Source organism: Cardiocondyla obscurior, linkage group LG17 (genome assembly GCF_019399895.1).
Source record: "Cardiocondyla obscurior isolate alpha-2009 linkage group LG17, Cobs3.1, whole genome shotgun sequence".
NCBI classification, from domain to species: Eukaryota; Metazoa; Arthropoda; class Insecta; order Hymenoptera; family Formicidae; genus Cardiocondyla; species Cardiocondyla obscurior.
In genome coordinates, this window is record NC_091880.1 from 4,657,442 (window position 1) to 4,685,247 (window position 27,806).

At 36.9% G+C, this 27,806-nt stretch overlaps 4 protein-coding genes across 4 annotated transcripts; 3 read left to right on the forward strand and 1 right to left on the reverse strand.

The window, feature by feature from the left end:
• The first annotated feature begins 8,557 nt into the window (after nt 1–8,557).
• Nucleotides 8,558–10,072, forward strand: LOC139109412 (uncharacterized). Its single transcript, XM_070668462.1, has 2 exons — nt 8,558–9,094; nt 9,173–10,072. Exons 1-2 carry the CDS (start codon nt 8,558–8,560, stop codon nt 10,070–10,072), a joined length of 1,437 nt encoding a protein of 478 aa, XP_070524563.1.
• A 1,603-nt stretch (nt 10,073–11,675) lies between these two features.
• Nucleotides 11,676–12,344, forward strand: LOC139109413 (uncharacterized). Its single transcript, XM_070668463.1, has one exon. The coding sequence runs from the start codon at nt 11,676–11,678 to the stop codon at nt 12,342–12,344; it is 669 nt and encodes a 222-aa protein (XP_070524564.1).
• Nucleotides 12,345–16,867: 4,523 nt separating this feature from the next.
• LOC139109327 (uncharacterized) lies at nt 16,868–18,566 on the forward strand. Its single transcript, XM_070668300.1, has 4 exons — nt 16,868–17,243; nt 17,375–17,537; nt 17,606–17,679; nt 17,772–18,566. Exons 1-4 carry the CDS (start codon nt 16,883–16,885, stop codon nt 18,554–18,556), a joined length of 1,383 nt encoding a protein of 460 aa, XP_070524401.1. The 5' UTR covers nt 16,868–16,882; the 3' UTR covers nt 18,557–18,566.
• LOC139109326 (uncharacterized) lies at nt 18,554–20,734 on the reverse strand. Its single transcript, XM_070668299.1, has 4 exons — nt 20,410–20,734; nt 20,184–20,332; nt 19,791–20,110; nt 18,554–19,693 (listed from the first exon to the last, which is right to left on the reverse strand). The coding sequence occupies exons 2-4, from the start codon at nt 20,268–20,270 to the stop codon at nt 18,709–18,711; spliced, it is 1,392 nt and encodes a 463-aa protein (XP_070524400.1). The 5' UTR covers nt 20,271–20,332; nt 20,410–20,734; the 3' UTR covers nt 18,554–18,708.
• Nucleotides 20,735–27,806: the final 7,072 nt, after the last annotated feature.

Genomic DNA, 27,806 nt, shown 5'->3' on the forward strand with positions numbered 1-27,806 from the left:
GGCTACGCGTTGCCGTGCTGTGTCGGCGTAGATAAAAATATAAAGTTTGGGGCGCACCGCGCCCCGGGTCCCCGCCGGACGGTGTTGTGTCCGGCGGCCGGCCGTTGTTGTGGCCGGAACGGTGCATCGCCGGGTGCACCGTTACAAGAGGATTTCGCTTCTTTTGGGACGGAATTAGAGTGGTTATCTCAGTTAGCTTATCCTGAATGTCTCTATAAAGTACGGGATAAGATTGCTTGTGGACAATTTATTTCTGCGTTGTTAGATGGCAGGGTTAAGAGAACGCTGCAACTGGAAGGGATTTCTTCACTTAAAAAGGCGATCGAGAGACCGAAAGTGATAAAAACGATTTTCGGGGAATCTTTCGATAGGAGAGCGCCAAGTTTTCAGGGGCGCGCAAGTTCTTTTAGGAATTTTAATTTCTTTCGTTCGGAAAAGTCCAGGGGGGACGTTAAGGAAAGCGGAGGAAAGGGGGAAAGTTCGGCGAATTCTAAAAAGAATAAAGGTAATAAATTTTCTCGGGAAACGAAGGGGGGGCTGGAGGAGAGTGTTGGCTTTGTGGGAAGCCAGGACACTTCCAGAATCAGTGCCCTACCCGTAAGGAAAACTCGGAGTAGTCGACCTTTTCAGGGGGGTCGGCTAAAGGAAAGGGGGCTCCGAAGGAGTTATTTTCCAGGAGAATCGGTTATTCTTCACGCGATTTTTGTTTCGCAGGAAAGATTAATAGTAGGAAGTGTAATTTCAGAGTTGACACGGGCTCTGATATTACCATTTTGAGTTCTAGGTTTTTCGGAAAGGAGAATTCAGGTTTACGATCGCTTAGAGAGGGTCTAAGATTTCGATATCCTACAGGGGAAGAGTTTCTATTAGAGGAGAAGCTAAAGTTTCTATGGAGGTAGGGAAGTTTGCTCTTGAAATGAGTATGTTTGTAGCGGAAATTTCGGATAATTGCCTTCTCGGGGCAGATTTTCTGAGGAAGGTTGGTTTTTCCAAAATCTTTGATGAAGCTTTTAGTTCTTGTCAGAATTCTTTGAGGGTTGCCAGAATCAAACAGACTTCCGGAGTGAATTCTTCTTTTCCTCAGAAGCTTTTTGAAGAAAGCTTAAAAGAACTGAATGATGAGCAGAAGAAAGTAGCTTCTTCATTCTTTAGAGAATTCCAGGGGACATTTTCGGAAGAAATAGTTGCAGGGAATTGCGAACTAGTAAAACATAAGATTTATGTAGCGGACGCTCTTCCGATTAAACAGGTTCCTCGTCGGGTTCCTTTTCGAATGAGGAATGAGGTTGACGGAATTATTGAAGATATGAAAAACCGTGGGGTAATTGAGGAGTCGCAAAGTCTTTGGGTTTCTCCAGCAGTTTTAGTCAAAAAAAAGGATGGGACAATTAGATTCTGCGTTGATTTTAGGAAAGTTAATGCGGTTACAGTAAAAGATTCTTTTCCTCTTCCGAGGATAGATGATATTCTAGATCGGTTGGCTGGGAATTCCTGGTTTGCTACTCTTGATCTTAAGAGTGGGTATTGGCAAATCAGGATGGATCCAAGAGACAAGGAGAAAACGGCTTTTTCCGTAGGAAAGGGATTTTAGCAATTCACTGTCATGCCCTTTGGTCTCACAAATGCTCCGGCAACTTTTGAACGGTTTATGGAAAGGGTCTTGGAAGGGCTTTTTTCTAAGAGTTGTTTTGTATATTTAGATAATGTAATAGTTTTTGGAAGGAGTTTCGAAGGACTTATGGAGAATCTTAATGAAGTGTTTCTTCGTTTAAGATAATTTAATTTAAAAATTAATCTAGAGAAGTGTGTTCTTTTCAGTAGGAAAGTTAAGTACTTGGGTCATGTGGTTTCTTCAGAAGGGGAAGCTACTGATCAGGAGAAAGTAGCAGCAGTGATAGATTGGCCAGTTCCTCATACGAAAAAGCAATTGAGAAGCTTCTTAGGTTTTTGCTCATATTATCGGAGATTCGTGAAAGGTTTTTCTTCAATAGCAAAGCCACTTCATTCTTTGACAGGAAATTTGGTGAAATTTTCTTGGAGGGATGACTGTCAAAAGGCTTTTAAATCCTTGAAGCGGGCCTTAACTTCTCCTCCAGTGTTAGCGTTTCCGAAGGAGGAAGGTCAGTTTATTTTAGATACTGACGCTTCTGAAATAGAAATCGGGGCAGTTCTTTCACAGAAGCAAGGAGATGAGGAGAAAGTTAAAGCGTATTTCAGTCGGGTTTTGTCAAAGTCTGAAAGAAATTATTGTGTTACTCGACGCGAGGTTTTAGCCATCGTTGATGCAGTCAAATCTTTTCGTCATTTTTTTTTAGGAGGGAAATTTTTAATTCGTACGGATCATATTTCTTTAAGGTGGCTCTTGTCTTTTAAGGAACTCGAGGGCCAGTTAGCTCGTTGGGTAGAAAGGTTACAACAATTTCAGTTCGAAATTGCTTACAGGAAGGGGACTTCTCACGGGAATGCCGATGGTTTATCGAGACGACTTTGTGAAGCGGAAAACTGTAGGTATTGTTTTAAGGTTGAGCAAAAAAGTCTGTCCGAGGGAGGTGAGACTGTGGCTCGAATAGTCTTCCAAGTAGAAGAATTAGATCTTTGGAAAAAGGATCAGCGAGAAGATCCGAGTCTGAATGTTTTAATTCAGGCGAAGGAGTCTGGGGAACGTCTTTTCCGTTCGGGATTTTCTTCTTTAGATACAACGGGAAGAGTTCTTAATTCATATTGGGATTCCCTTATTTTAGAGAACGGAGTTCTTTATAAGAAGTGGATAGCTCCGAATTTGAGGAAGGTGCTGTTTCAGTTAGTGGTTCCTCGTAAACGGGTTAAAGAGGTTCTGACTAATGCTCATGATTCTCCTTCGGTTGGGCACTTCGGGATCAACAAGACTCTAGATAGAATTCGAAAGCGTTTTTATTGGGTTTCTTGTAAACAAGATGTAGAAGATTGGTGTCGTTCGTGTTCGGTTTGTTGTTCAAAGAAGGGACCTTCTGACAAAGGAAAATCTCCTTTGCAAATTTACAATGTTGGATCTCCGTTTCAGAGATTACAGATGGACGTTCTTGGTCCTTTTCCTATATCTTCTTCTGGAAATAGGTTTCTTTTGGTAATTGTTGATTGTTTTTCTAAATGGGTGGAAGCATTTCCGGTGAAGAATATTAGGGCAAAAACGGTAGTTGAGGTTTTTGTTAGAGAAATTATTTCGAGATTTGGAGTTCCTGAGGAAATACATACGGATCAGGGACGAAATTTTGAGTCCGGTCTTTTAAAAGAGTTGTTAAATCTTTTGGGAGTTAGGAAAATTAGGACTACTGCTTTACATCCACAATCGGATGGGCAGGTGGAGCGTCAGCATCGTACAGTTTTGGAATATCTTTCAAAATTTGTTTCAGAAAATCAAAAAGATTGAGATCGTTGGATTTCAATGTTTCTGTTAGCTTATAGGTCTTCGAAGCATGAGGTTACTGAGGTTTCTCCGGCGGAGCTTTGTTTTGGCAGCGATTTAAGGTTACCGTTAGATTTAACGCGGGGAATACCTCCTTAATCTTCTCAGTTTTCAGCTTCTCGAGGAGAGTTTGTTAGAGGTTTAAGACAAAGGCTTGATGAAATCCATTTTCAAGTCAGAAAGAAAATGGCGGTTAAGTCCTCTCGTGTAAAGGCATTTTATGACAGGAATGTTAGGGATATTTTATTCCGTGAGGGACAGAAAGTTTGGTTTTTTAATTCTTGTAGAGTTAGAGGTAAGGCTCCTAAATTACAAAGTAATTGGGAAGGACCTTACTTGATTTTGAAGAAGTTAGGGGAGGTGGTATTCTGTATTCAGAAGTCGCCTAAGCATAGGAAGAAAGTCGTTCATGCGGATAGGTTGGCTCCGTATTTTGAAAGAAAAAATTAAATAGGTTTTGGGGGCCGTGTTTGTTTTTTTTTTTAGGGTAAATTGATTTTTAGATACTGCTTTTCTTCTTTTTCTCTTTTGAGGAGTTTAACTAGACGGGGAGGAAGGAGAATTTTCTTCAGGAGAGATGCGTTCCGCCCCATTTCGAGATGAAGGAAGACTTTCCGTTTAAGAAAACTGTTCTTCCCATGGTTTTTGATCTGTGGTTTTTTATGGGACGAAGGGCTAATGCCAGAACAGAAACTTGGGGAGACCTTGAGTCGGAGGGTCCACAGAAAGTTATGCCCCCCCCCCCTTGTTTGAAGATTTTAATTTCGTGAAGAGGAGCAGCGGGAACGAGCTGAAAGGCGAGGACGGGAGCATCTTCGCGCTGAGAGAGTATCTTCGCGCTGAGGGAGAGTCTTCGCGTCATTTCGTGGTGTTCGTAAACTTGGGCAGGAGTCCAAGATGGAACAGGAAGCCACGGAAGCCCCCCCTGATTGTCGGGGCGACAATCTGGAAAAGCGAGGGGGCAGTGTTACATCCGGTATACGGAGCGGCATGAAGCTGCCGGCTCGCTCCGAGGTTTCGGTTCCCCGTTGCCAGGGAAACGAAGATTATTGATTTATGATAATTGACAGTTCTGCCCGTGTCTTTGTTCGGTGTGGATGTCACTCTGTATTCTTGGTTAATGCTCGTATTAAATCGTTATCGTTTTACTTTTCTAAAACGTCTCTTTTTTTTCGCGGAGCCCGAGTGCCGCGAGTGAGAGAGTGTAAGAGTGAGTGAGTAGCGCGAACGCGGAGACGTTCGCTAACCCCGTTCCCGGCGTAACAATATTATAATAAAAAATATTAATTTAATTTTTATTTGTTATTATTTTTTTATTTTCTATTTAGTTAAAAAGATTTTTTAATAAAAAGAGTTTCTGTTGATTAAATAATCTGCAATTTTTTCAGAGAACGACTGTATATAGAATTTTAAAGCAAAAAGAAATCCATGGGCACGTAAATCCGAGGCCAATACCCGATCGGCCTAAATGCACAACAGATGCAAAGGAGAATTTAATAGTAGAAGAAATTCGTCAAAATAATTTTTAATCATCAAGACAAGTATGTATTAATAATAACATTAATAAGGAATTATTTAAATATATTACAATTTCGATTTTTTATCTTTTCATGGATATAAAAAAGAATTTTTTAAACTTAATTCTTAAGCTAGTTTAATACTTCAAATATTCTTTTTGCTTAGCTAAATGTTATTAATTTTTATATATTACAGGTAAAAGCTACATTTGAATTAAATTGTTCTGCGCGCACTATTCGTCGGCGATGGCAGGAAAATGGCATATTCCATCATATACCGGCACAGAAAGAAATGTTATTGGCACATCATAAGGAGCAGTAGATGGCTTTCGCACTCGAACATTTAGTATGGAATGATGAGTGGAACGTCACAATTTTTTCGGACAAAAAAGTATTTAGTACGAATGAGAGTGGAAAAGTGACGTTGTGGAGAACGAGAGGAGAAAGGTACGTCGAAAAAAATATTCGTTTTCGGCAACGATGTGGGCGCATTACATTAGGATTTTGGGGATGTATAACTTCGCTGGGTCCTGGTCCGTTGGTGCAGACGACACCACACATGAACAGCGAAAAATACATCCGCATATTATCGAATGTAATGATGCCATTCGTTGCAGAAACATTTTCCGACGTACCTTTTGTGAATTTCGTTCAAGACAACTCAGGAGTGCATCGAGCGAGAGTTGTCCAGGAGTGGCTGGCTACACAACCTAACATTAAGACGTTGAACTGGTCAGTCAAATCTCCGGATATGAATGTAATCGAAAACCTTTGGGGCATTATGGTGCAAGAATGAAACCCTCAGGTCCCGCGAAATCGCGAATTATTAGCTCAGCATATAATAACTCAATGGGAGAATCTGCGCGCAAGACCTGAGTTGTTCCAAAATTTGGTTGCATCTATGCCTCGAAGGTTGAATGCAGTGATAGAAGCGAATGGAAGTGTTACAAGATATCAATTACTTTGCATGATGTTTGAATGTGATGAAAGACAACTCTTGGAATGACTGGTTAATTATTTGAATAATAGGAAATTGAATGTTGTATAAATGTTGTATGAAAGGGTTTACACAATAAAAGCCATCCGCTGCACTTATTATAGTTATATTTTTAAATAAAATTTTATTGTTAATTTTTAGTTTTTTACGTTTAATTTTCGTTTATTTTTCATGTTAGTTTAAATTTTTCTTTATGTTGTGCTTTTTTAATTATAAATATATTATTTTTATAAGAATGTTATGTAAAAAAATGTTTAAAAAAAAAGTTAATAAAGTTAAATGTTAAATGTTAATAAAGTTAAATGTTAAATGTTAAATGTTAATGTTAAAAGTTAATAAAGTTAAATGTTTATTTTATAATTAAATGTATTTTACATATTTAAAAAAAACGCAAAAATTTATTTAAATAAAAATATAATTATTTATTTGCTTATAATTATTTGGATTTATATAATTTTATTAATATATTAGGCAACGCGATGCGTCTTTACATTTAATATTTTAATTCATACTACACCGTATATATGCTCATTAAACAGCTTCATATCGTATTCTTTGCGCATAAGCAAAAGTAGCGGTTCGCATTCTGCTTCCTTATGTGCGTTCTTAAAATCATAAAAATCGGAAGGTGTTGCAATTTTTCTGACCACGACCGTACATGTATTCATTTTATATATAAATAAAAATAATAAATTTATTATTAATTATACTTACATGCTCATATTCCATCCAAGAGAGTCGTTTTTCCTTTTAGTCTTCGTTTTTCTTCCATTCTTCTTTTGTATGAATTTGTACACTTTCACAAAAAACAATATGAAAATTGTATAGACACTCGGTTAGAGTTGTAGTTGATAACGCGCTGAATGTTTTTTAACAGTGCCATCTACTCAAAGACGTGGCAATTAATCTTTGTGACATTTTTACCCAGAGACATCAATAATGCACATGTTGACATATGTATAATTGCCTAAATCGTAAATTCGAAAAATCTTTTTTTTTAGGCTTTTAATCGAGATTTCATAGATGCTATTGTCTTATGTAATATTGAATGCATTGGAGAACAGTCTCTATTTGTATACATATAGTACATATTTTGTGTATAAAACAATTATTTATATAAACTAAAAAACTTGAAAAAATTTTTCAATATTTTATTTAAAACTGACCATTCTCCAATGCATTAGTGTCTGTACATTAATCGTGTAAAAGGATTTTCAATTCCGTTAAGCCAAAAAAAAGATTTTTCGAATTTACGATTTGGTTGCCTTTAGGATCCCCTTAAGGAATCGTTTCGGGCGAGAAGACACGATAGTAGAGTTTTATGTGCGTGAATTGCTCGGACTGGTGTTACAAAATGCGTTGAAAGGCAGCAAGAAATTGTCATTGGCATCCATCTACGATAAAATCGAGGGTTGCATTCAAGCGCTGGAGACGCTCGGCGTGACTGCAGACAAATGCGCGGCCATGTTATACCCGCTTGTCGAATCGTCGTTACCAGAGGAAGTGCTACGGGCGTGGCAACGCAGTGGCCAGCGGGAAACAGGTGAATCTACGGAGACGCGCGTGACAGGCGACCGGCTCGACAAACTTCTCAAATTCTTACAGCTCGAGGTGGAAAACGAAGAACGCATCGACATGGCACTTACCGGCTTCAGCTTACCGACGGAGCAAGAGAAAGAGAAGAAGCAGAAGAGCAAGTGCGAGACGACAAAGGACACAGCGAGTGCGAGCGTGCTTTTAGTGTCGAAAGAGTCGAAGAGTGCAGAATGCATCTTTTGTAAAGCGAGCCACGAGAGCGAAAAGTGTAAGAATGCGAGGAGATTATCTTCGGACGAGCGAAAGGAAATGATTAAAAGAAAGAAATGTTGTTTCAAATGTTTAAGACTGGGTCATCTCACGCAAAAATGTAAAGCTAGGTTAAGGTGCGAGTGGTGTGCGAGAAGGCATGTGTTGGTCATGTGCCCGGGCATTTCACAAAAGGAGGCGATCCCCGTAGATGCGTTTAAAAAAGAACAGCGTGAAAAAGTAGTCGAAGAACATAACCTAGCCACTTTTTGTGAGATGCCCGACGTTTGTTATCAAACTTTGCGAGTGAAAGTATATTCTGAGTCGAAAGAAAAGATTGTAAGAGCGATTATAGATACGGCGTCGCAGCGGTCGTACATTCGGCAGGATATTGCGAAAGAATTAGCGTACACGCCTATAGGTAAACAGGAAATAGCACACACGTTGTTCGGCGGAATTAAATCAGAGTGTAAAGCGCAGGATATATTTCGAATAAGGCTAAAAGAGTTAAACGGATCGTACGCGTGTAATTTCTCAGTAATGGGACAGGATATTATTTGTACCACCGTGCCTAGCATTAAAAACGACAAGTGGATAGAAGAATTAAGCAGAAAGAATATTCGCCTGTCAGATATAGGGAGCACGAATAGTCACGAACAAATAGATATTCTTATAGGCGCGGACGTAGCAGGGAAATTGATAACCGGCCAGATAACGAATCTAACGAACGGATTAACTGCACTCGAAACACGTTTGGGATAGACCGTAATCGGAAAGTTGCCTAAGTCTACGAATAAAATTGATATCGCGGTCATGATGACGACATCATTCGTGCAAGAGGCCGATCCGACAAATTTGTGGAGGTTAGACGTTATCGGAATTTTGGACCCCATAGAAAAATCAGATAAACTAGCTGAGACCGAACGAACGCAAGAATTTCTGATAGAAACAGCTAATTTAAACAGCGAGGGCCGTTATGAGGTTAGATTGCCATGGAAAAAAGATCACGCGCCGATTTCACGTAATTACGAAGCCGCGAAAAGTAGGTTAAAGAAATGCGTAGAGAAACTGTCGTCGCGAAATCTTTTAGAGCAATACGACGAAGTTTTTAAACAATGGCTCGCGGAGGGAATTATTGAAGAAGTCTTCGACGACGAAAACAAGACAGCTGGTCATTACTTACCGCATCGATCGATAATAAAAGCGTACGGTACCACAAAAATTAGACCCGTGTTCGGTGCCTCGGCAAGTAGTAAAGGGAATCCGTCTCTAAATCAATGTCTAGAAACCGGTCCGAATTTGATAGAATTAATACCGTCAGCGCTAAATAGATTCCGGGAAAAAGAAATCAGAGTAACCGCGGATATAAAGAAGGCGTTCCTACAGATATCCATTAATAAATTAGACCGCGATGTGTTGCGTTTTTTGTAGACAGTTAATGATCGTCTTGTTGTTTATCGCCATTGCCGTGTAGTATTCGGGCTGACCTGTAGCCCATTTTTATTAACTGCTATCATAGAGTTACATCTGTCAAATTTAAGTAAGGACAAGGACACGGCGACAAAATTGAAAAAGTCATTTTACGTAGATAACTGTGTTACAAGTGTAGATTCGGTAGATGAAATAGAGACTTTTGTAAAAAATGCTACGTCTATTATGGCAAAGGGGGGTTTTGAGTTACGCGGCTGGGAAAACTCAGGAAAAAGAGCGACTTCATTTGTACTGAGCGTTTTATGGCATAAAGAAAGGGATGTGATCTTGATCAATCCAGCGCTTTTAAAAACAAATCAGTCTGAGATTCTCACAAAAAGACAAATTCTCTCGGCCACGCACAGGATTTTTGATCCGATAGGTTTTACCTGCCCGGTGTCTCTATTTCCGAAAATTTTACTTAGAAAATTATGGACGGATAACACAGATTGGGACTCCGAAATTAAAGATAATCACAAAGAAGAATTCACAAAGTGGGTAAAGGATTTAGACGTGCTAAAATTAATTAAGATCCCACAAAAGTTAGGTAAAGGCACTCTAACGTTACACACGTTTTGCGATGCAAGTAGTTTAGCATACGCGGCAGCAGAGTTTGCTAGAGTTGAAGACAGAAACACGATAAAAGTTACGTTAATAAATGCGGTGTCGCGTATAGCACCGGTAAAAGCAACTATCCCACGACTTGAATTGATGGCTGCTACCATTGGAGTTAGGCTTACGAGGAACGTAGTGAAATCTCTATCGAGAGAAATTAATAATATTACATTTTGGACGGACTCAACAACTGTGTTAGCGTGGATTAAACGAGATTTACAATGGGGGGTGTTCGTTTGGAATTGAGTGAAAGAAATTCGACAACTTAGTACAGAGAGAGAATGGAAGCACATACCGGGTATATTAAATCCCACGGATCTCTCTTTACAAGGTTGCACACCTTTGCAATTAGTACAATCCAATTGGTGGTTCGGATCAAAATAGCTTTACAAATTAGAAAACGAATGGCCTGTGGCCAAGCCGGAATTTAAAGAGGAAGAAATTGAAAGCGAAATCAAGAAATCAAACCTCACATGCGTAACTAAAGTAGATAAGGTAAAGTTTAAGGCAAGCGATTACTTTTCATCGTATAACAAACTGCTTAGATTCTTATCACGGATGAATCGATTTTTCACAAACTATAGAGCAAAACTTAAAACTAGAGGTAAATTGAAGATAAATAGTAATACCTGTGATATAAAGAAATTACATTAAACATATGCTGAAATTCAAACAACAGAAATTAAATTAATTAAACATTTACAAAAAGACATGATGAATAACGTGAAAAATGGATTATCCTCACTGAAAATAATGAAAAACGAAAAGGGTTTGTACACTTTCAAGACAAAGATCTTTAATAGGAAAGACAATTTTCATTTTTTATGTCCCATTGTATTAAACGGCAACAATGATATAGTTCGTATATTATTTAAAGAAAGTCATGAAAGTATGTGTTGTAACCTGAGCTGCACTTCAAAGAATGCGCTCTGGTTGCAAACCACCCCGGAAATACCTTGATTATTTCGACATCGGGCAAGGACCTCGGGATTATCGCCCGATGTCGAAACAAGGAAATGAACATTTAACAATTATTTTAAGGCCGCGCGGCTGACGAACCTCTCCGGTCAACCACCGCGGCCGAAACTCGTTGAGGTTGCAACTTGGCCGAGTATATGAGCGACGGCTCGGAAGCCGTCGCGGGCACTCCTATCAGGAGAAACGTGACGCGTGACAAGTGTATCAACGCAGAAATAAAACAAGTACAGCACGTTTTTAAAAGACAAGTCTTTATTTCGCCTACACCCGGCTCCTCTCAACTGGTGGCACACGTTCCGGCGAACGGACCCACACCCGCACCGTACTACGGTGTAACATATGGGACATGTAGGGATACAGTCTGTTATGAGTTATCTGACAGATAGATTTTGGATTATAGCTCTGCGTAGAGCAACAAAAGCGATTATAACAAACTGTGTAAACTGTAAAAAACAAGGGGCAAAGCGAATGGAATCAGAGGCTCCACCTCTTCCACTAGATCGTATTTGAAACGCGAACGTATTTGAAATAGTAGGTATAGATTTTGCGGGTCCACTCTTTTTGCGGGGAGGTGAAAAGGCATGGATTTGTACGTTCACGTGTGCCGTCTATGGAACCGTACATTTAGAACTTGTTTCGTCGTTATCCTCAAGGATTTTTAGAAAACTTACGTAGATTTGTAGCGAGACGAGGGCGACCTAGCAAAATATACTGCGATGACGGCACGAATTTTACGGGAGCGGCTAACATGCTAAGCAAATTAGATTGGTAAAAGATTGTCAAATTTAGTACAACAAAGCAAATTGAGTGGTACTTTAACCCACCAGCGGCACCATGGTGGGGAGGTTGGTAGGAAAGACTAATTGGAATCATGAAGAGGTTATTAAGAAAAATACTAGGACGAGCAAGCCTCTTCTATAAAACTTTGAATACCGTTCTATGCGACACAGAAGCTATTATAAATAGCCGTCCATTGACATATATTTCAGAAGATCCCGACGATCTCAAACCACTTTCTCCGTCAGTGTTCCTACAGGAAATATCTGAAGTGCGAATGCGTGACTGCGATATGTTCTATCAAACGAAGCTAGACAAGAAACCAAAGTGTAAACAAAAAATCTTTGAAAATCTTAGAAAAAGGTTCCGCGATGAATACTTAAGACAGCTATTGTTCAAAAAAAGAAAAAGAGAAATACGGAAGGTACAGATAGGGAACATTGTATTAATAGGAGACGATACGCACAAACGAATGTTCTGGCCTCTCGCACGAGTGACGGACGCGATCCCGGGTAGGGACGGACAAGAAAGAGTGTTTATTTTAAAAATGAAAAATGGTCTTCTTAAAAGACCAATACAGCAAATTTACCCATTAGAAATCTCTTTCGAGAAACCCGAACAAGTTGTGCATTTACGAGATAATAGTCAGTGCAATCTTAAATCTGAAGATGTTGAATTGTCAGACAAGACGAAATCTAAAGAGATAGTCACTACGACGATAAGCGGACGGACCGTTCAGAAGCCGGACCGCTTAGGGTATTAATTGTAAGTTAAGTTTAGGTTTATTCCATGAGACACCATTTGTTTTGCGAATCTTTTTGAAACTTTTATGTTGTTTTGTCATTTCGTGTCACAAAGAATAAATATATCACTCCACTTTTTTGCGGGGAGGATGTGGTGTGCGTGTGCCTGTAGTATGTGTGAAAGATATGTCCGCGCAATTTGGAAAAAAGACGATCGAGTGGCGCGATCGCTGCTTGGTAGGGAGAAGAGAACGAGTAGTAGCACTTAGCAAGTCGCACGTCAATGTTCGCACAAGCCAGAGGCAAGCCGAATAAAAAAATTATACTTTTGAGATACCAAAAGAGTCAGAGTTTTCGAGATTATTTAAGCCTTCCTGTAATTACAACCGGCGTAAGAAGAGATACGCCCACAATATACCCTTAATATATCTCACTTTTGGAAAATGTGGTGATAATTAATAAAACTGGGATAAACATAGCTTTACAAAGATTTAAATTAATATAACAGCTATGTGCGTGACCCTTTTTAGCATTTTCTAAATTCTTATTAAAAATTGTTATCGTGCATTCGTGAATTTTTTGTATTCATTCTGAAATCTTTTTTAAAGTACTTTTATTTATAGTTTCCAACAATTTTTGATATCGTTCGATTAAAAGCGGATCGTTAACTTTACATAAAGTACTACATGACCACGATTTTTTTGCTTGAGTTTCTATTAAAGGTAACGTTGTAACGATAGCGACTCTAAGGTGTCGCGTAGTTGCCGGATTTGAGGCTCGCCGGAACCAGGGTTCGTAAAAGCGCGATAGTTCGGGCTTCTAGCTGCGGTCTAGGCTGACGGGAGCGCCCGTCGGAGAGACCGAGGTTACTCGGGCTGGCCCGAGGGGCAGCGGTCGGGAGCGCCCGACCGCGACAGTGCCGGCGACTGATTGTCGCGCAGCGGATCCGGTGCCGGACGGAAGCGCCCGTCCGAAGGATCGTGTGGCACGAAGTGCCCTGGATTCGGCGGCAGTCGGGAGCGCCCGACCGCAGCGGTGTTGTCGGCGGCGTGCCGTACGGCAGATCCTATAGCCTAGACGGGAGCGCCCGTTCAGGAGATCTCGGTGGCCCGGACTAGCCGGGGGCGCCGGCGGTATCCAATCGCCTCGGATGGTGGAGCCTCGGGAGCGCCCGAGGTCTCCAGGAACCTGAGATATACTCTGTCTTGGGAGCGCCCAAGACAGCGGAAGACTCACCGGGAGCGCCCGGGGACGACTCGGGAGCGCCCAAGTCGGAGAGTACTAGAGAGGGCTTCGGGAGCGCCCGAAGCCTATAGGAGCTGGAGGATGTGGTCGTGATCAGGATTCGGATCAGACAAGGTGCCAGCTTTGCCGCGAGCTCGGCTTATATAGCCGCCGAGATGAGAGTGGGGAGCTCCCACTCTTATCTCGGCGGCGCGCGCCATCGTCGGGTCGGTGGTCGCCCGACGAACCTCCACGGCGCGTCCGGTGCTGCCTGGGCCGGTGGTCGCCCAGGGCTTTCTCGGTGACGGCGTTGGCCGTCTAGGGCGGTTGTCGGCCCTTTAGTGGCGGGGCCTAAACCCTCGCCACAACGTATTAACAATTTGTCCTCTTGTATTTAACATTAAAGATTCCGTTACATTAACTTTGGATGAATTAATATCATGATAGGTCGAATCAACAAAATAATTTTCGGATAAAACTGTATGTTTAGATATACCACAAAATGCACTTATTTTGTCATCAATTGTAATATATTCTGCAGCAACAGACAAACATGTTTTAGATCTATTTTTCAGCTTTGCTAACATTTTATACATATTACGAATATAAGTATCTCTAATATTGAAACACAACCGAACAATTTGTTCTGCTTTCAATCGTTCTTCAATATAAGATTTACTACTATCTGTAATACCTGTTTTGCGTAAAATATATTTCACATATGTCTCGAAAAAATTACGAATTCTTAAATAATTTGTAGATCTAAATTTTGCATATTTTTTATTAATACTTTTGACAGGATTCATTTTTTTCATTACAACTGTCGATTCAGATATTTTTTTCTGGTAATATTACTTATTATAAAGCTACTTACGATCAGAGGATATCGCTTTTTGTCTTTTTCGTTCACGCTCATAATTGAGAAAATAGCTTATTTGTTTTCGTAAACGTTCTTTCTGTGTTCTTTTTTTGTAGTTATTTTGTTTTTGTATACGCTTATTTATCTTCTTAAGTTCATATCGTTCCCTCTGTTTAGCACGCTTATATGCCTTGTTTCTTCCATAGTCGTCTCTCTGTTTAGCACAATTATCTTCCGAACATTGTTCATAACTACATTGGCTTTTAATACGAATATCTTCTTTATGTTCTTGATAATAGCGACGCTTTTTAACACTTTTAGCAGTCTTTAAATCTTTATTCGATTTCTGTGATTTTGTTTTTTCAATATGACGTTCCATACGTTTGCGATGAGCTTTAGTCTCATTTGCTCTTACTACCGCTAATGGTAAGACTTTTTGTGGTACACCACATTGTAAATCTTGTGGGAAATGCTCTATCACATTAGATTCTAAAATTTTTATTAGATGCGAACGCATTTTACTCCAATCATACTTTACTTTTTCGGATTTTATATTAAATAATAACGATACGGCAAAAGCTATGGAAAAAACACCGCAATCGTTACTGTTTGGTTGTTTCTGAACAGCAGAAAATATAATAGAATTTTTGTTTTAAAAATCATATGTTGAAAACAACCTTGTCAACATTATCAAATAATATTCATGTACGTAGTTTGAATTTAATGAATCATAAATAAATATACGCTTAGTATCATAATAACTACATACCCAATGATTTAGACTATATAATATTTGTATATGTTTCTTGTTCGGCGGATTGGGAAATATTGTGTCTGGTAATTGTATCCGCCATGTTGAAATAGGTTTATAATCTGAATAATTTTCTAATAGATTGTTAAAATGATCCATATGGACATCACTTAACCAATCTCCTCGAACAATCTCATCTTTTTCTTTAAGTTGTAAAATAACTTTTCGTAATTTTGAAATCATATTATCTAAGTTATTAATTTGTTCTTATATAAACAAACCAGACGTTTTGTGCACTCGCACAACGGTTTACTATCTTGGGCGCAGGAGCAGCCTATGTTGTTTGGCGCAGAAGCAGCCTATTACTTATGACTCGTGAGCTGCTCACGTTTATCAACACACAGCGCTTAAGTAATTCTTTAGCGCACAGCGCAAAATATTTTTGGCGCACAGTAATTCTATTCTTTTTTAATAAAGTTTGAAAAAAGAATAGAGTGCGAAATAATCTGAAAAAAATAAACATATATAATTTAGTAATGTTCTCTGATGAATGTAGTAATAATAATAATAATACGGTAACTCAAGGAAATCATATGTAATAAAAACAATAAGAAATATATTTGTTAACTTCGAGATACAGAGATGACCGGGTCGGAGACGCTACCTAAGAGCGACTGACTCCCTGAGAAGAATCAAGCCCCATGGGCTCTCAAAGAGCCCTTATTATTGTTGTGCCATTCAGCACACTTAGTTTAACATAGTCGCACGTACCGATACTTAATACGATACATTACAACTTAATACGATACATCACAAATTTTAAATAAAATTCCGTGAAAAACAAAAAAAGGATTAAATAACATTGAAAAAATAAAGATACAACCAATCAACGTTTATTAAAACTATTGCTTTGAAGTAAACGTTATTGATCTAAATAAAGTTAAAAAACAGCAACTGTATAAAAAGGAGTAATTACAATGATGAGAATTTACAAATAACGCCGCGGGGATGGTACGGGTCGTGGCTGCTTTAATCAACGCGAAAAGGCGGGTGTTAGTTCTTCGAATATGCGAGTTACGCGGAGACACGCGTTGAGCACGTGGCCTGTAGATGAGATCCGCACAGAATTTAACAATGAGTTTCATGCTTGAGTTAGTCCTTAAATTGATATCTGTCTGTTTAAATGTTCTTGAGAGCTCGCACTGAGTTTAAACAATGAGTCACAATTATATTAATCGTGAGATCACACGCTGCGAGATCTGATGAGCTACTGAGCACGAGGTTCAACACGCCTCGTGCTGCAGGGTGATGTCTTCCAGAAGATTCTTGGCGTGTTGCACACGGCGAAGATGATCTGGATGAGTTGTACTGGAGACAAGGCGATGAGTTGAACGATGAGTAGCACGATGAGTAAGAATTGTGAGAGAAGTACACTGCACGTTGTTGCACACGAGGTGATGCTTGGCACAGCTAGACGAACATTGATAAGCCTCGAGCCGGCAACGCCTTCGAGAATCGGAGGCGATTATCGAACGACAGATCGATATCGATCCGTCGCCGGTGATCAGCTACGAGGTGCTGCCACAGACTTCTATATTATAGGCTAGACCGCTAAAGGCTATCGCACATGAAATGCATAAAACATAGACATAACATAGCATAAGCACAAGAAAATTACGCTATCTACACGAATGTGCACAGCATAAGGTTCAGCCAATCAGAAGATGCCAGAGCAAATGGCCGATACTATACTAGAAGAAGAAAACCGGGCAGAGAGGTTTAGAATAAAAACCAAAGAGGATCTCCTTTGCGCAAAACGATACATTAGACACCTTGGTCAACGTGAGCAAAGAGATATGGATCAAGATCATAGGAAGTATTGTAATTATAACTTTATAAAAGAGAGAGAAGACGAAAAGGAAAACAGAATGCTGACAATAACGAATGCCAAAGAAGGAGATTCTCTATTAGTGGATCTTGTAAAAAGTTATCCACATATTTATGATAAACAAAATAAGGATTTTAAAGATATTCGCAAAAAAAATAATTCGTGGCAAGAAATAGGAAACATATTAGGCGCATCAGGTATGGAACACATTATTAGAATAAATTTTAGTCAACAGATTACCTTTTTATGACATTTTGCTACAGCAAATATTTATACATGTACACACATATATATACTATTTTAATATATTGATTGTTATATATTTTAGCTTCAGATTGTCAAGTGAGATGGGGAAGATTACGTGAGCGATATTCTCGTGAAAAGAAAATGCGAGAAAAAGAATCAAGAAGTGGAAGTGGGAGTACGACAAGACCTACATTTCCTCTATATGAACAAATGCATTTTTTATACAACTTTGTTAAAAGTAGAAGGTAAGTTTTGTTTCTAAATTTTAAACCTGTTATGTTTATTAAAATATTAATATAAATTATTTATTTAGGTCTATCACCAACATTTCGAATTTAAAACTGTCTAACAATAAGATATCACCTAATGAGCCAAAAGAAAAGTTTGGTAAGATCTTATTTTATTGACAATTATAATAATACTGTTAAACTTATTTTGAAAAATGTTTATTATTATTTTTAATGTAATTGTAATTACAGGATCTTCAAATATACCAAGAAATCAAAATCAGTCTGGTAATCAAAATGATTATAATGACTTGACGAAAGCATCGGTTACAATAGCATCTACAAGTTCATCAAAGCCTTACATTCCTAATGTCCCTTCTTATGATATGGCATTTAAAGATTCTCCTGCATTTTCTAAACCTGCAAATTTTTCAAGTACAGTTAAATCTGTAGAATTATTATTACACATATCCTTAGATATCCTTTATAAATTTATAATTATAATTGTTAACATTAACGCTCTTTTTCTTTTCTTTTCATTTTCTTCAGAATCTTATGAAAGCGATGATGATTTTCTTTCTTCAATGGATACTACCATAACAAATGATTATGATTTTTCCTCTTCATCACAAGACTTACAAACACCTCCAACATTTTATAAACCAAACGAAGCAACAGGTCTTGCACGTTCAGAAATGTCATCTGTCAGTGATATTACTTCAGAAACGGATAAAAAATCAATATCTCCAGCTCTATCTATTGACTCTTCTGCAATTGTGACTTCTAATGTACCAAAAAGATTTAAAAGAGAAACAAAACACACTTCCTCTGCAGATAAAGTGGAAGAATCTTTTCTAAAATTAACATCAGTAGTTTCATCTCATTTTGAAAATAAAACTCAAAATTCCATATCTTTTGATATGACAGACGAAGATGACATTTTTGGAAAAACTGTTGCTTGTCAACTAAGAAAAATATCAGAACCGCGTAAATCTGAAATAAAGGGTCAATTAATGAAAATATTATTTACCACATAAGATTCAAAACTTTCTGTATTTTATTATACTTCTGTATTCTTTATATTCTGTATTCTATGCCATACATATATTATTTTACTTATAATTTTTATTATAAAACATAATATATATAAAATAAAGTTTATATTATATATATATATACCGCATACATTTTATTGCATGTCCCTATTACATCCTCTCTGAATATATTCTCTTTGCCACGATACTTCACCTTGAGGTGATGATAAATATTGAGTTAAAGTGTCCCGTTGAATATAAGCCTCTCTTATTGCTCTATGAATATTTGTAGGTTGTAGATTATTAATATTATTTAATCCAATCCTCCACATACCCAGTATGATGTTACCTTCGTTATCCTCTGTATCTATATAATTAGATGGACAGTAAGTGTTTCCCCTTATTTCAAAATTGTTATTTTCAATCATAAGAAAATTATGTAAGTTTATTGCAGACATTATTATTGCATCTACATGTTCGGGATTCATTGAAATATTACGTTGAAAAATCCGCCATCTTGAAACAAGAATTCCAAATGTATTTTCAATAATACGTCTAGCTCTTGACAATCGATAATTAAAAATACTCTTTTTTTTATCTAAAAAATAACCAGGATAGGGTCGCATTATTCGCTTCGATATGGGAAATGCTTCATCAGCAACAAAATAATAGGGCATTTCAATATTTGATTGAGGTAAATAACAATTTTGCATTGGTACATTAAGTTTGTTATTGTTTAAACATTTTCCAAATTCAGATTGTGCAAAAATTCCGCCATCGCTTGCGCTGCCGTATGAACCACAGTCTACAATAGTAAATTTATATTCGTGATCGCATGCCGCTAACAAAACAATACTAAAGCTTTTTTTATAATTAAAATATAAACTTCCTGAGTTTGGAGGACATTTAATATGGAAATGTTTGCCGTCGATTGCGCCGATACAATTAGGAAAATTCCAACGCTCCCAAAATTGAACTGCTATTCTTTTCCAGTCTTCTTCTTTTGGTGGTTGTAAATACAATGGACTTAATACTTTTATTATCACTGAGCATGTTTCCTTAATAATTTTATATACAGTTGATTCACCTATTCGATATGCGAATGCAATAGAGGATGCCTGATCTCCTGTAGCAATAAATCTAAAAAAAAAAGAAAATTATTAAAATTCAAGGTAAAACAGCTTGTAAACGTAACAATTCATAGTTTTGTATAAAAGGCCTTCATGTGTATAAATACCTAAGTGTAATAATAAGGCGTTGTTCTGCAGATAATGCTCTCCAATGTCTTTTTTCTAAGTGGACTTGCAATAAATTTAATAATTTGTTAAATATGGTAAGATTCATTCGAGTGTATTTAAAAAACATTATTGCATCTTCTTTTAATTCTTGAAAAAGGTGTTGAAAATCACCAAATAAAGGTCGTCGCAAATATATAGGTCGTACCCATAATCGATTTTTCTTTTTTTGGTATTTCCGCAAAATTACATACATTCCAGATATTACTGCACAGTAAATCGATGCATCCATGTTCCACCCTTCTGATATAAACTCTTCTCTCTGCAAATTAATTAAAAAATAATAGTTTAAAGCTTGTACAAAATGTTTGTAAAAATAAGGTGGTGATACTTACTTCATTGAAATAATTGCACTTTAATGAACTCGCAATTGCAATACTATTGCTATATAGCTTTCTGCAGTAGCATACAAAATGTTGCATTTACTTCCTGACGCAATAGACCTGCTGATTTGTCATCTAAAGCAGCTTGAGCTGTATTGAGTCTGCCAAGTTGAGTAAATTGAGAAAATTAGCTGTATACCAATGAACTTAACCGTAAAAATAAGGTGGTAATACTTACTTCGTTGAGATAATTGCACTTTAATATACTTGCGATTGCAATATAAAACAAATTTTCTTTTTCCGTCTCGTATCTCGTCCTTGCTTGCTGACACGTGCACAACAGTTCTTTTCGATCAGAGGTTAATCGTCCTCTTGGTGGGATTTTTGCGCCTGCGTTTTGATTGGTTGAACATAAACCATAAACGTAAGAATTTCGTTCTTATGGATTTTTTCATGTCTTATGTATCCGTTTATGCTTATGTTACGTAATTCAAAATGGCGACTTAATGCTCGATGCTCATTGGTCTATACACCTTTATGCTATGTTTATGCAGCTTATGCATTTCATGTGCGATGGCCTTAACTCCTCTCATTTCTTTTATGTAAAGCTGCTGTCTGCGCAGAAAAGGATGCGCAATATAAGGTTTAGTTTTACGCATGCGTATTACGACAACAGCTGTATTCAAACTACAATTCAAACCTTTAAAAAAACATGACATTAAGTATATTAAGTATATTATTATATTAACGTTAAGTATATTTTTTTATATTATCTAAAAAATGCCGAAGCGGTGCGTTGTGTTAAATTGTCCAAGTGCAACAAGCAGAGAAAAGTGCATGTCACATTTTTTCAGGTAAGTAAAAATATAAATATATATTATATAAAAATATATATCAAATATAAAAAAAAATATCCAAAATATCAAATATACTATATATACATATGTAATATATTAAATATATATCAAATATATATTTAATATTGGAGTTAAAAATATATAAGATAATAAAAATAATAAAAATATATAAAATAATAAAAAATAATAAAAATATGTAAGATAATAAAAAATAATAAAAATATATAAGATAATTTACATAAATATAAAAAATTTGGATTTCCACAAGTAGAAGCTATTCTAGTAAAATGGATTGAAGCAACAGAAAGAAATAATTGGATTCCCACTGAAGCCAGTGTCATTTGTGATTTACACTTTAAAAAAGATGATTTTACAACATCTGAAATAAGAAGACGACTGAAATCAGATGTGATACCTTCATTATACATACATAACGTTCAAACTGTAGTTCAAACAGAAGTTAATAATATAACAGAATGCAGCGTACACAATGGTATACTTGTATAATTGTGTATCTAAAAATATTCTGTTTTTTTAACTTTCTTATTTTTACATTTATTTGATCATTATACAGTCGTAATTATATTCTTTAATACATTTTCAAAGATCCTTTAACTGAAGTCACAAATAACAATGATCTAAGAAAGAGAAAAGCTTCAGATTCATTACAAGATGCAAAATTAAAAATTAACAAATTAGAAGACGAAAATAAAAATTTACGAGATAAGATACAATTTTTGGAAAAAAAATTTGTAAAAAAATATGAAACTCGAATAAATAAAATAAAAAGTCACTTCCAACAGCAGCAACAAAAATCTGAAAATAAATTACATATAAAAAATAAACAATTAAAAATATTACGAGTCCAAGTTAAAAGGAAAGATTGCAAAGTTAAAGAATTGCTAACAAAATTATTAAATATGAATTTATTAAGTAATACGGCACATGATACTCTATTAAACAATTTTGAAAATATTAAAGATTTATTTATAAATAAAAGTAAAAATAAAAATATATCACCTCATGGAAGACGATATAGCACAGAGGTAAAAAAGTTTGCAGTTACTCTGCACTACCATTCCCCCAAGGCTTATGAATTCTGTAGGTTAGCATGTTTGCATATATTTGTATATACCTATACTTCTATTTGCATATACCTATACCTCTATACACACGTATATAGATATGTACAGTTTTTGCTTTTTTTATAGGACGGTATTTACATTACCGCATCCATCAGCAATTAGAAATTGGAATTCGACTGTAAATGCCTTACCTGGTTTTCAGCAACAAGTTCTCGATGCCTTAAAAAATCTTCCTGCAGTAGATAAGGACTGTAACTTAATTTTCGACGGTATGTCTATACGTTCACAAGTTTTATGGGATAAAGAAAATCATAAATTTGTTGGTTTTTGCAATTATGGGAGCAATATTAATTTAGAATGTACAGAAACGATAGCTAAAGAAGCTTTAGTTTTTTTATTAGTAAGCTTCAATGGTAAATGGAAATGGCCTATTGCTTATTTTTTTAAACATTCGTTAACCGCTATTATTTTAAAAGAATTAATAGCAACAGCCTTAGTTTTAACTGCGGAAGTGCAATTAAATGTACATGCATTAATTTGCGATGGAGAAAGCGTCAATTGTTCAACTTTAAAAGAATTAGGATGTAATATTTTTGTAGATAAGTTCGAAGATATTCAAAATTGTTTTCCACATCCTACATTAAATTACAACGTAAAAATACTTGTAGATGCTTGTCATATGCTAAAATTGGCGCGAAATACAATTGCAGAATATAAAGTTTTATGCAGCAATGAGGGATATATTAAATGGGAACACATTGCACAATTGCATAAATTTCAGAATACATTATCTTTAAAATTTAAAAATAAATTAAATTTGCAATGTATTTACTGGCAGCAAAATAAAATGAAAGTTAAAAATGCTGCGCACACTTTAAGTGCTTCAGTAGCAAACGCATTAAAATTTTTAAAAAACGAAAATGTGGAAAAATTTAAAGATTGCGAAGGTACTATTAAATTCATTGAAACAATTGACTGGGTATTCGACTTTTTAAATAGTAGAAACCCTTTTGGAAAGGGTTTTAAACAACCACTTACAAGTAATAGGTTAAAATATGTAAAACCTTTACTTGTTGAAAAAATTAATTATTTATATGAGTTAAAAACTATAGATGGCAAATTTGTAAAACGTACAGGTAAAAAAACATTTATTAGTGGTCTAGCATTAGCGATAAAAAGCATTACAGAAATTGCAGAACAAATATTTAAAAAAAAAGAATTTTTTAAATATTTATTAACATATAAATTTTCTCAAGATCACTTAGAAATTCTATTTGCCAAAATTAGAAGCCGGCATGGATACAATAATAATCCAAATGTTCTACAATTTCAATATGCTATGCGACAAATTCTAATGCGTAATAGTATAAAATGTAGCAAATCAATGAATTGTATTGAAATGGATAATGATCCTGTTGGTGCTGTTTTCGATATTATGTGGAAAAATAAAAAGAAAGAAAATTTTTTATTATTCGATGATATTGATGAATCCAATACTGAGGAAGATTTATCTACATTTACAGAATCATTACTGCCATCAAACTTACAATTAATAAGTGAAAATATATTATATTATATTGCAGGGTATATTGTAAGAAAGCTGAATGGCATTGATTGTTTGTCTTGTTACAATAGTTTATTGCGAGAATATAATGATCATTCTTATAATCATTATGGTGAAATTATTAAATTTGTTGATCATGTCCAAAGAGGAGGTTTAGTTTATGCATCACAAAGTGTTCAAAAAATCGTTACTGTTACAGAAAAAGAAATCCTAATTAAAACTTGTGAATTCACAAAATGGTCACAGCATAATTTAGATTTAAAAATATTAAATGCTGTTAGACGTAAATTAGTTTTAGATAATACAATTTTTCCAAATTTATCATGTGATAATGTAGAACTTCTACAGACACCGCATAAAATAAAATTAATTAATGCTGTATCCTACAGATATATTAAGTTTAGACTTTATTCTAAAACAAAATTTTATGTACAAGAAGTTCTGCAACCTAAACGAAAACGTCATCGCTTAACGAAACAAATACTGTTTTGTAACGAATAAATTTGATGTATTTTATGTTATAAATTTGTTGTATTGTATTGTTGTATTGTATTGTTATAAATTTGTTGTATTGTATTGTATTTGTTGTATTGTATTGTATTTGTTGTATTGTATGTTATTGTTATGTTATACTTTTATATATATATATATATATATATACAGGGTGTCTCAGCCCAAGTGTAAAATCCTATACAGATAGGTAGGTCTTAGGGAGATAAATAAGAAAGTTATTTAACATTTTGTAAAATTCTCAATTGTTATTGAGAAAAAAATTAATTTGTCTAGCGCAAGAGTGACAAGGAAGCTGCGGGCAAGTGAGCGTGACAGGCGATTGGCGCCGTCGCCTATCGCGCTCACTCACCTATAGCTTCCTTGTCCTCTTGCGCTAGACAAATTAATTTTTTTTTCAATAAGTATTGAAAATTTTTCAAAACGTTAAAGAACTTTTATTTATCTCCCTAAGACTATCTGTACAGATTTACACACAGACTATATATATATATATATATATATATATATATATATATATATATATATATATATATATATTTATATATATATATATAATACACGTTTTGAATACGGTTCCTTAGTATATAAAAACATCAGTGATTGCGCATGCCTGAACCTTATACTGCACATGCGCGAGAAATGTACATATTTTCTGGCAACAGTTAAACAAACTAGTTAGCGGTCTAGCCTATAATATAGAAGTCTGTGGGTGCTGCCCCCGCGGCAGTGAAATAATTAATTACTAACTTCAAATCTTGAACAATATTCGATCCGGAAATACTGGATCTCGCCGGTGTTGTGCGAGGAATCTTACATGTGTATTATTAATAATTATAATAATTTATAATAAAACCTTTCTACTAGAAAATTAAGAAAACGGAAATACGTGCCGTCACAAAAAATCGCTCGCGCATTGTCGTGTTACGTCAGAGGTAGGAATTTTTAAATGGGTTCATTCACCGTTACTCAGATGCTTAGGAAAAAGGCTCAAGAGTAGGTAAAGAGGAGGAAATGGCTTGGAGAGCGACGTAACAGGCCGATCCTTGCGTGGCGCGTATTTAAAGGGCCACGCGTAAACGCACTAGGAATGGGTTCAAGTCGGTTGAGTGCGTAATATTTGTTCTTTTTAGGGAAAGAAACTTAATTCTTATTCCCTGGGATAGAACCAGAGGTGGTTTTCGCAATACGGGTACCAGGGTAGAAAATAAATAACTGATTCAGAAATTCAAATGATGAAATGTATAAAATTTTAATCTTAATCAGAATACAAATTTTAAATAAAAAAATAGATTTAATGAATTTAAAGAGATTATAAGGTAAAAAGAAAGAGGAAGAGGGCTTAATAAAAGATGTAATTTGAACATTTTAAATATATATATATATATAAAAATAAAGAATGGAAGAAAATGAGTTATGAATTAAATAATAAAAAAAAAACTAACAATAATAATAACAATAGATAATCATTATTCTAAATTAATTTCTATAATTTCGGTTATCCGGGCCGTCGACCTCGGGAACACCCTGTCGATCAACCTGATCGGAGCCAGGAAGGGAAATTCTACTCCAGGATAGTAGATGAGGATATTATGGTCAGGAGTCGCCCTCCTGGCTTCCCTCCTGATCTCCTCGGGATCGAAGGAATCAGGGCCTATTGTATAGGCCCTCTCGGGGACGGGATCCGTCCACGGAGTGCAGGTGCTCCGGAGGAGTTCGAGGAGAGGATCTACGACCTCACTCTGTTCCTCTTGCTCCTCCACGAACTCTACGCTCGGGACGGGGGAAGGGGAACGTTCCGGGCTGTCAGGCTCATGCCAAGAGACGGTCTCGTCTTCAGCAAAAGAGTCGACCTCCTCGGGTTCCCCAGGGTAAGGAGTCGGTGAGCGGACGGGAGAAGAGCATGCCTGAGGAGCAACTCCAGGAGAAGGTGTGGACGAGTTCAAAGAAACGTCCGGAGTATAGGAAGGAGTTGTGGGGCGGAACAGCTCCGGCTCAGGTTGAGGGGGCGAGGTCGATCTCGGACGCGACGGCGATGGTGTTCGCCCCGGAGTATTCTCCTCCGTTTCTAAGTCTTCATGGTTAATCGGCGAATTGGGAGGTACAGAAGGCAGAGGAGACCATGAACGTTCTGTTTTCACTCTCGGAGGTTCAGGTGTGAGCTCCCTTGGTGCTGCCGCGAATAAGAATTGGATGAAGAAGCTTCTGACCAATTCTCTTAACTCGCGGACCTTGCGATTTCTCCGGGCGCGGCTTTTCTTTATTGACCGAAGGTTCCTTGATTCCACTAAAAGGTGTTGATTTGATTTTTAATTTAACAAAATGATTTCTGCGGGAGAAATGTCAGGGCAACACGCCGCATCACTCCTTCCGGATCCCCCTTTACGTCACCTCAAAGATTCTTTCGGTTCCTCTGACAGGATGGACCCTTACTCGAGCTAAGGTTTCGATAGTCACCATTTACTGGCGGCATATCGCAACCCCTGACACGAGGAGGCCCATTAACCAAGTCGAGTTACCGGAGAATCCGAGGGACTTTTGAGAGATGCCTATTTCGGAGAATGCAAACGGCACCCTGGCAAAACCCGCGTCGTTCATTTTAAAATATATGAATTTTAAAATCTTAGTGGAACCATTTCAAACGGCCGGAAGTGAGAAGGTAGAATAAATGATGAAACTTACTTCTTGCTGTCTTCGGTTGCTTCTTGGACGAGTCCCTTGCAACTTCTTTATTAAGCTTGGTTCGGCACAAGTCACACACAGTATTAATGGTATAAACGAGATGAAATTCAGAGACTGAATGAGAGCGAGTCCTGCTGGAACACGCGGTTTAATAACCTCGGAAAAGGGGTGGGCTAGCGCCGGATTTCCATTTTTGGAAAAGTCAGTGCTCTGATTTGGCGGCCATGTCCCTCCACTTTTCCTTTTTCTTAATTATTGGTCCTTCGATCTTATCCCTTCTCTGATTTGCTTAAGCTCTAGTTTTCGTCCTTAGCTTTTTTAATTAGTGGTGTGGAGTTCCCGATATCTATTGGCTTGAGAGAAAAACTTGGTTGTACGAAACTCCGCCCGCATGGCTTCCCCTTCCAACCTTCCAGAATATTGTCATTAATAGTCGGGGAAAAATTCTTAAGGACCCCCTTTTCGTTATCACCGAGTCGCGTTTGTTTATGGGATCCGGTCGCGTGTCATATTCTTATGACTGTGGAGCTTTCACCCTCTTTATTTACGTTTCGTAGTCGCGGTCTCAAGTGCTTCACTTATCGCCAGATATTTGATATCGATTCCAAATTGTTTTAGGTTCCTTCTAATATTCTTTAAAGAGTCTTCTGTTTATATTTCCCGTTGGTATCTATGCTGTGATTGTTCTAAGTTTCATTTAAGCATCCGGCGATAAGAGTTTCAGAGTGTAAATTATTTTCTTCTGAAAGCTTGGAAGTTCTCTCTCGTCACCAAATAGTCACGGTTTACTCCCTTTCTCTAATTTATTGACCGCGTGTCGGAAAAAAGGAGATGTGGAGTCCGAGGACGTAACAGTCGCATCGTTTCGGTTGCACGTCGTTGCATCGTGTCGCTCGCGCGTCGTCGCATTGTCTCGCTCTCGGTTGAATATAATTGT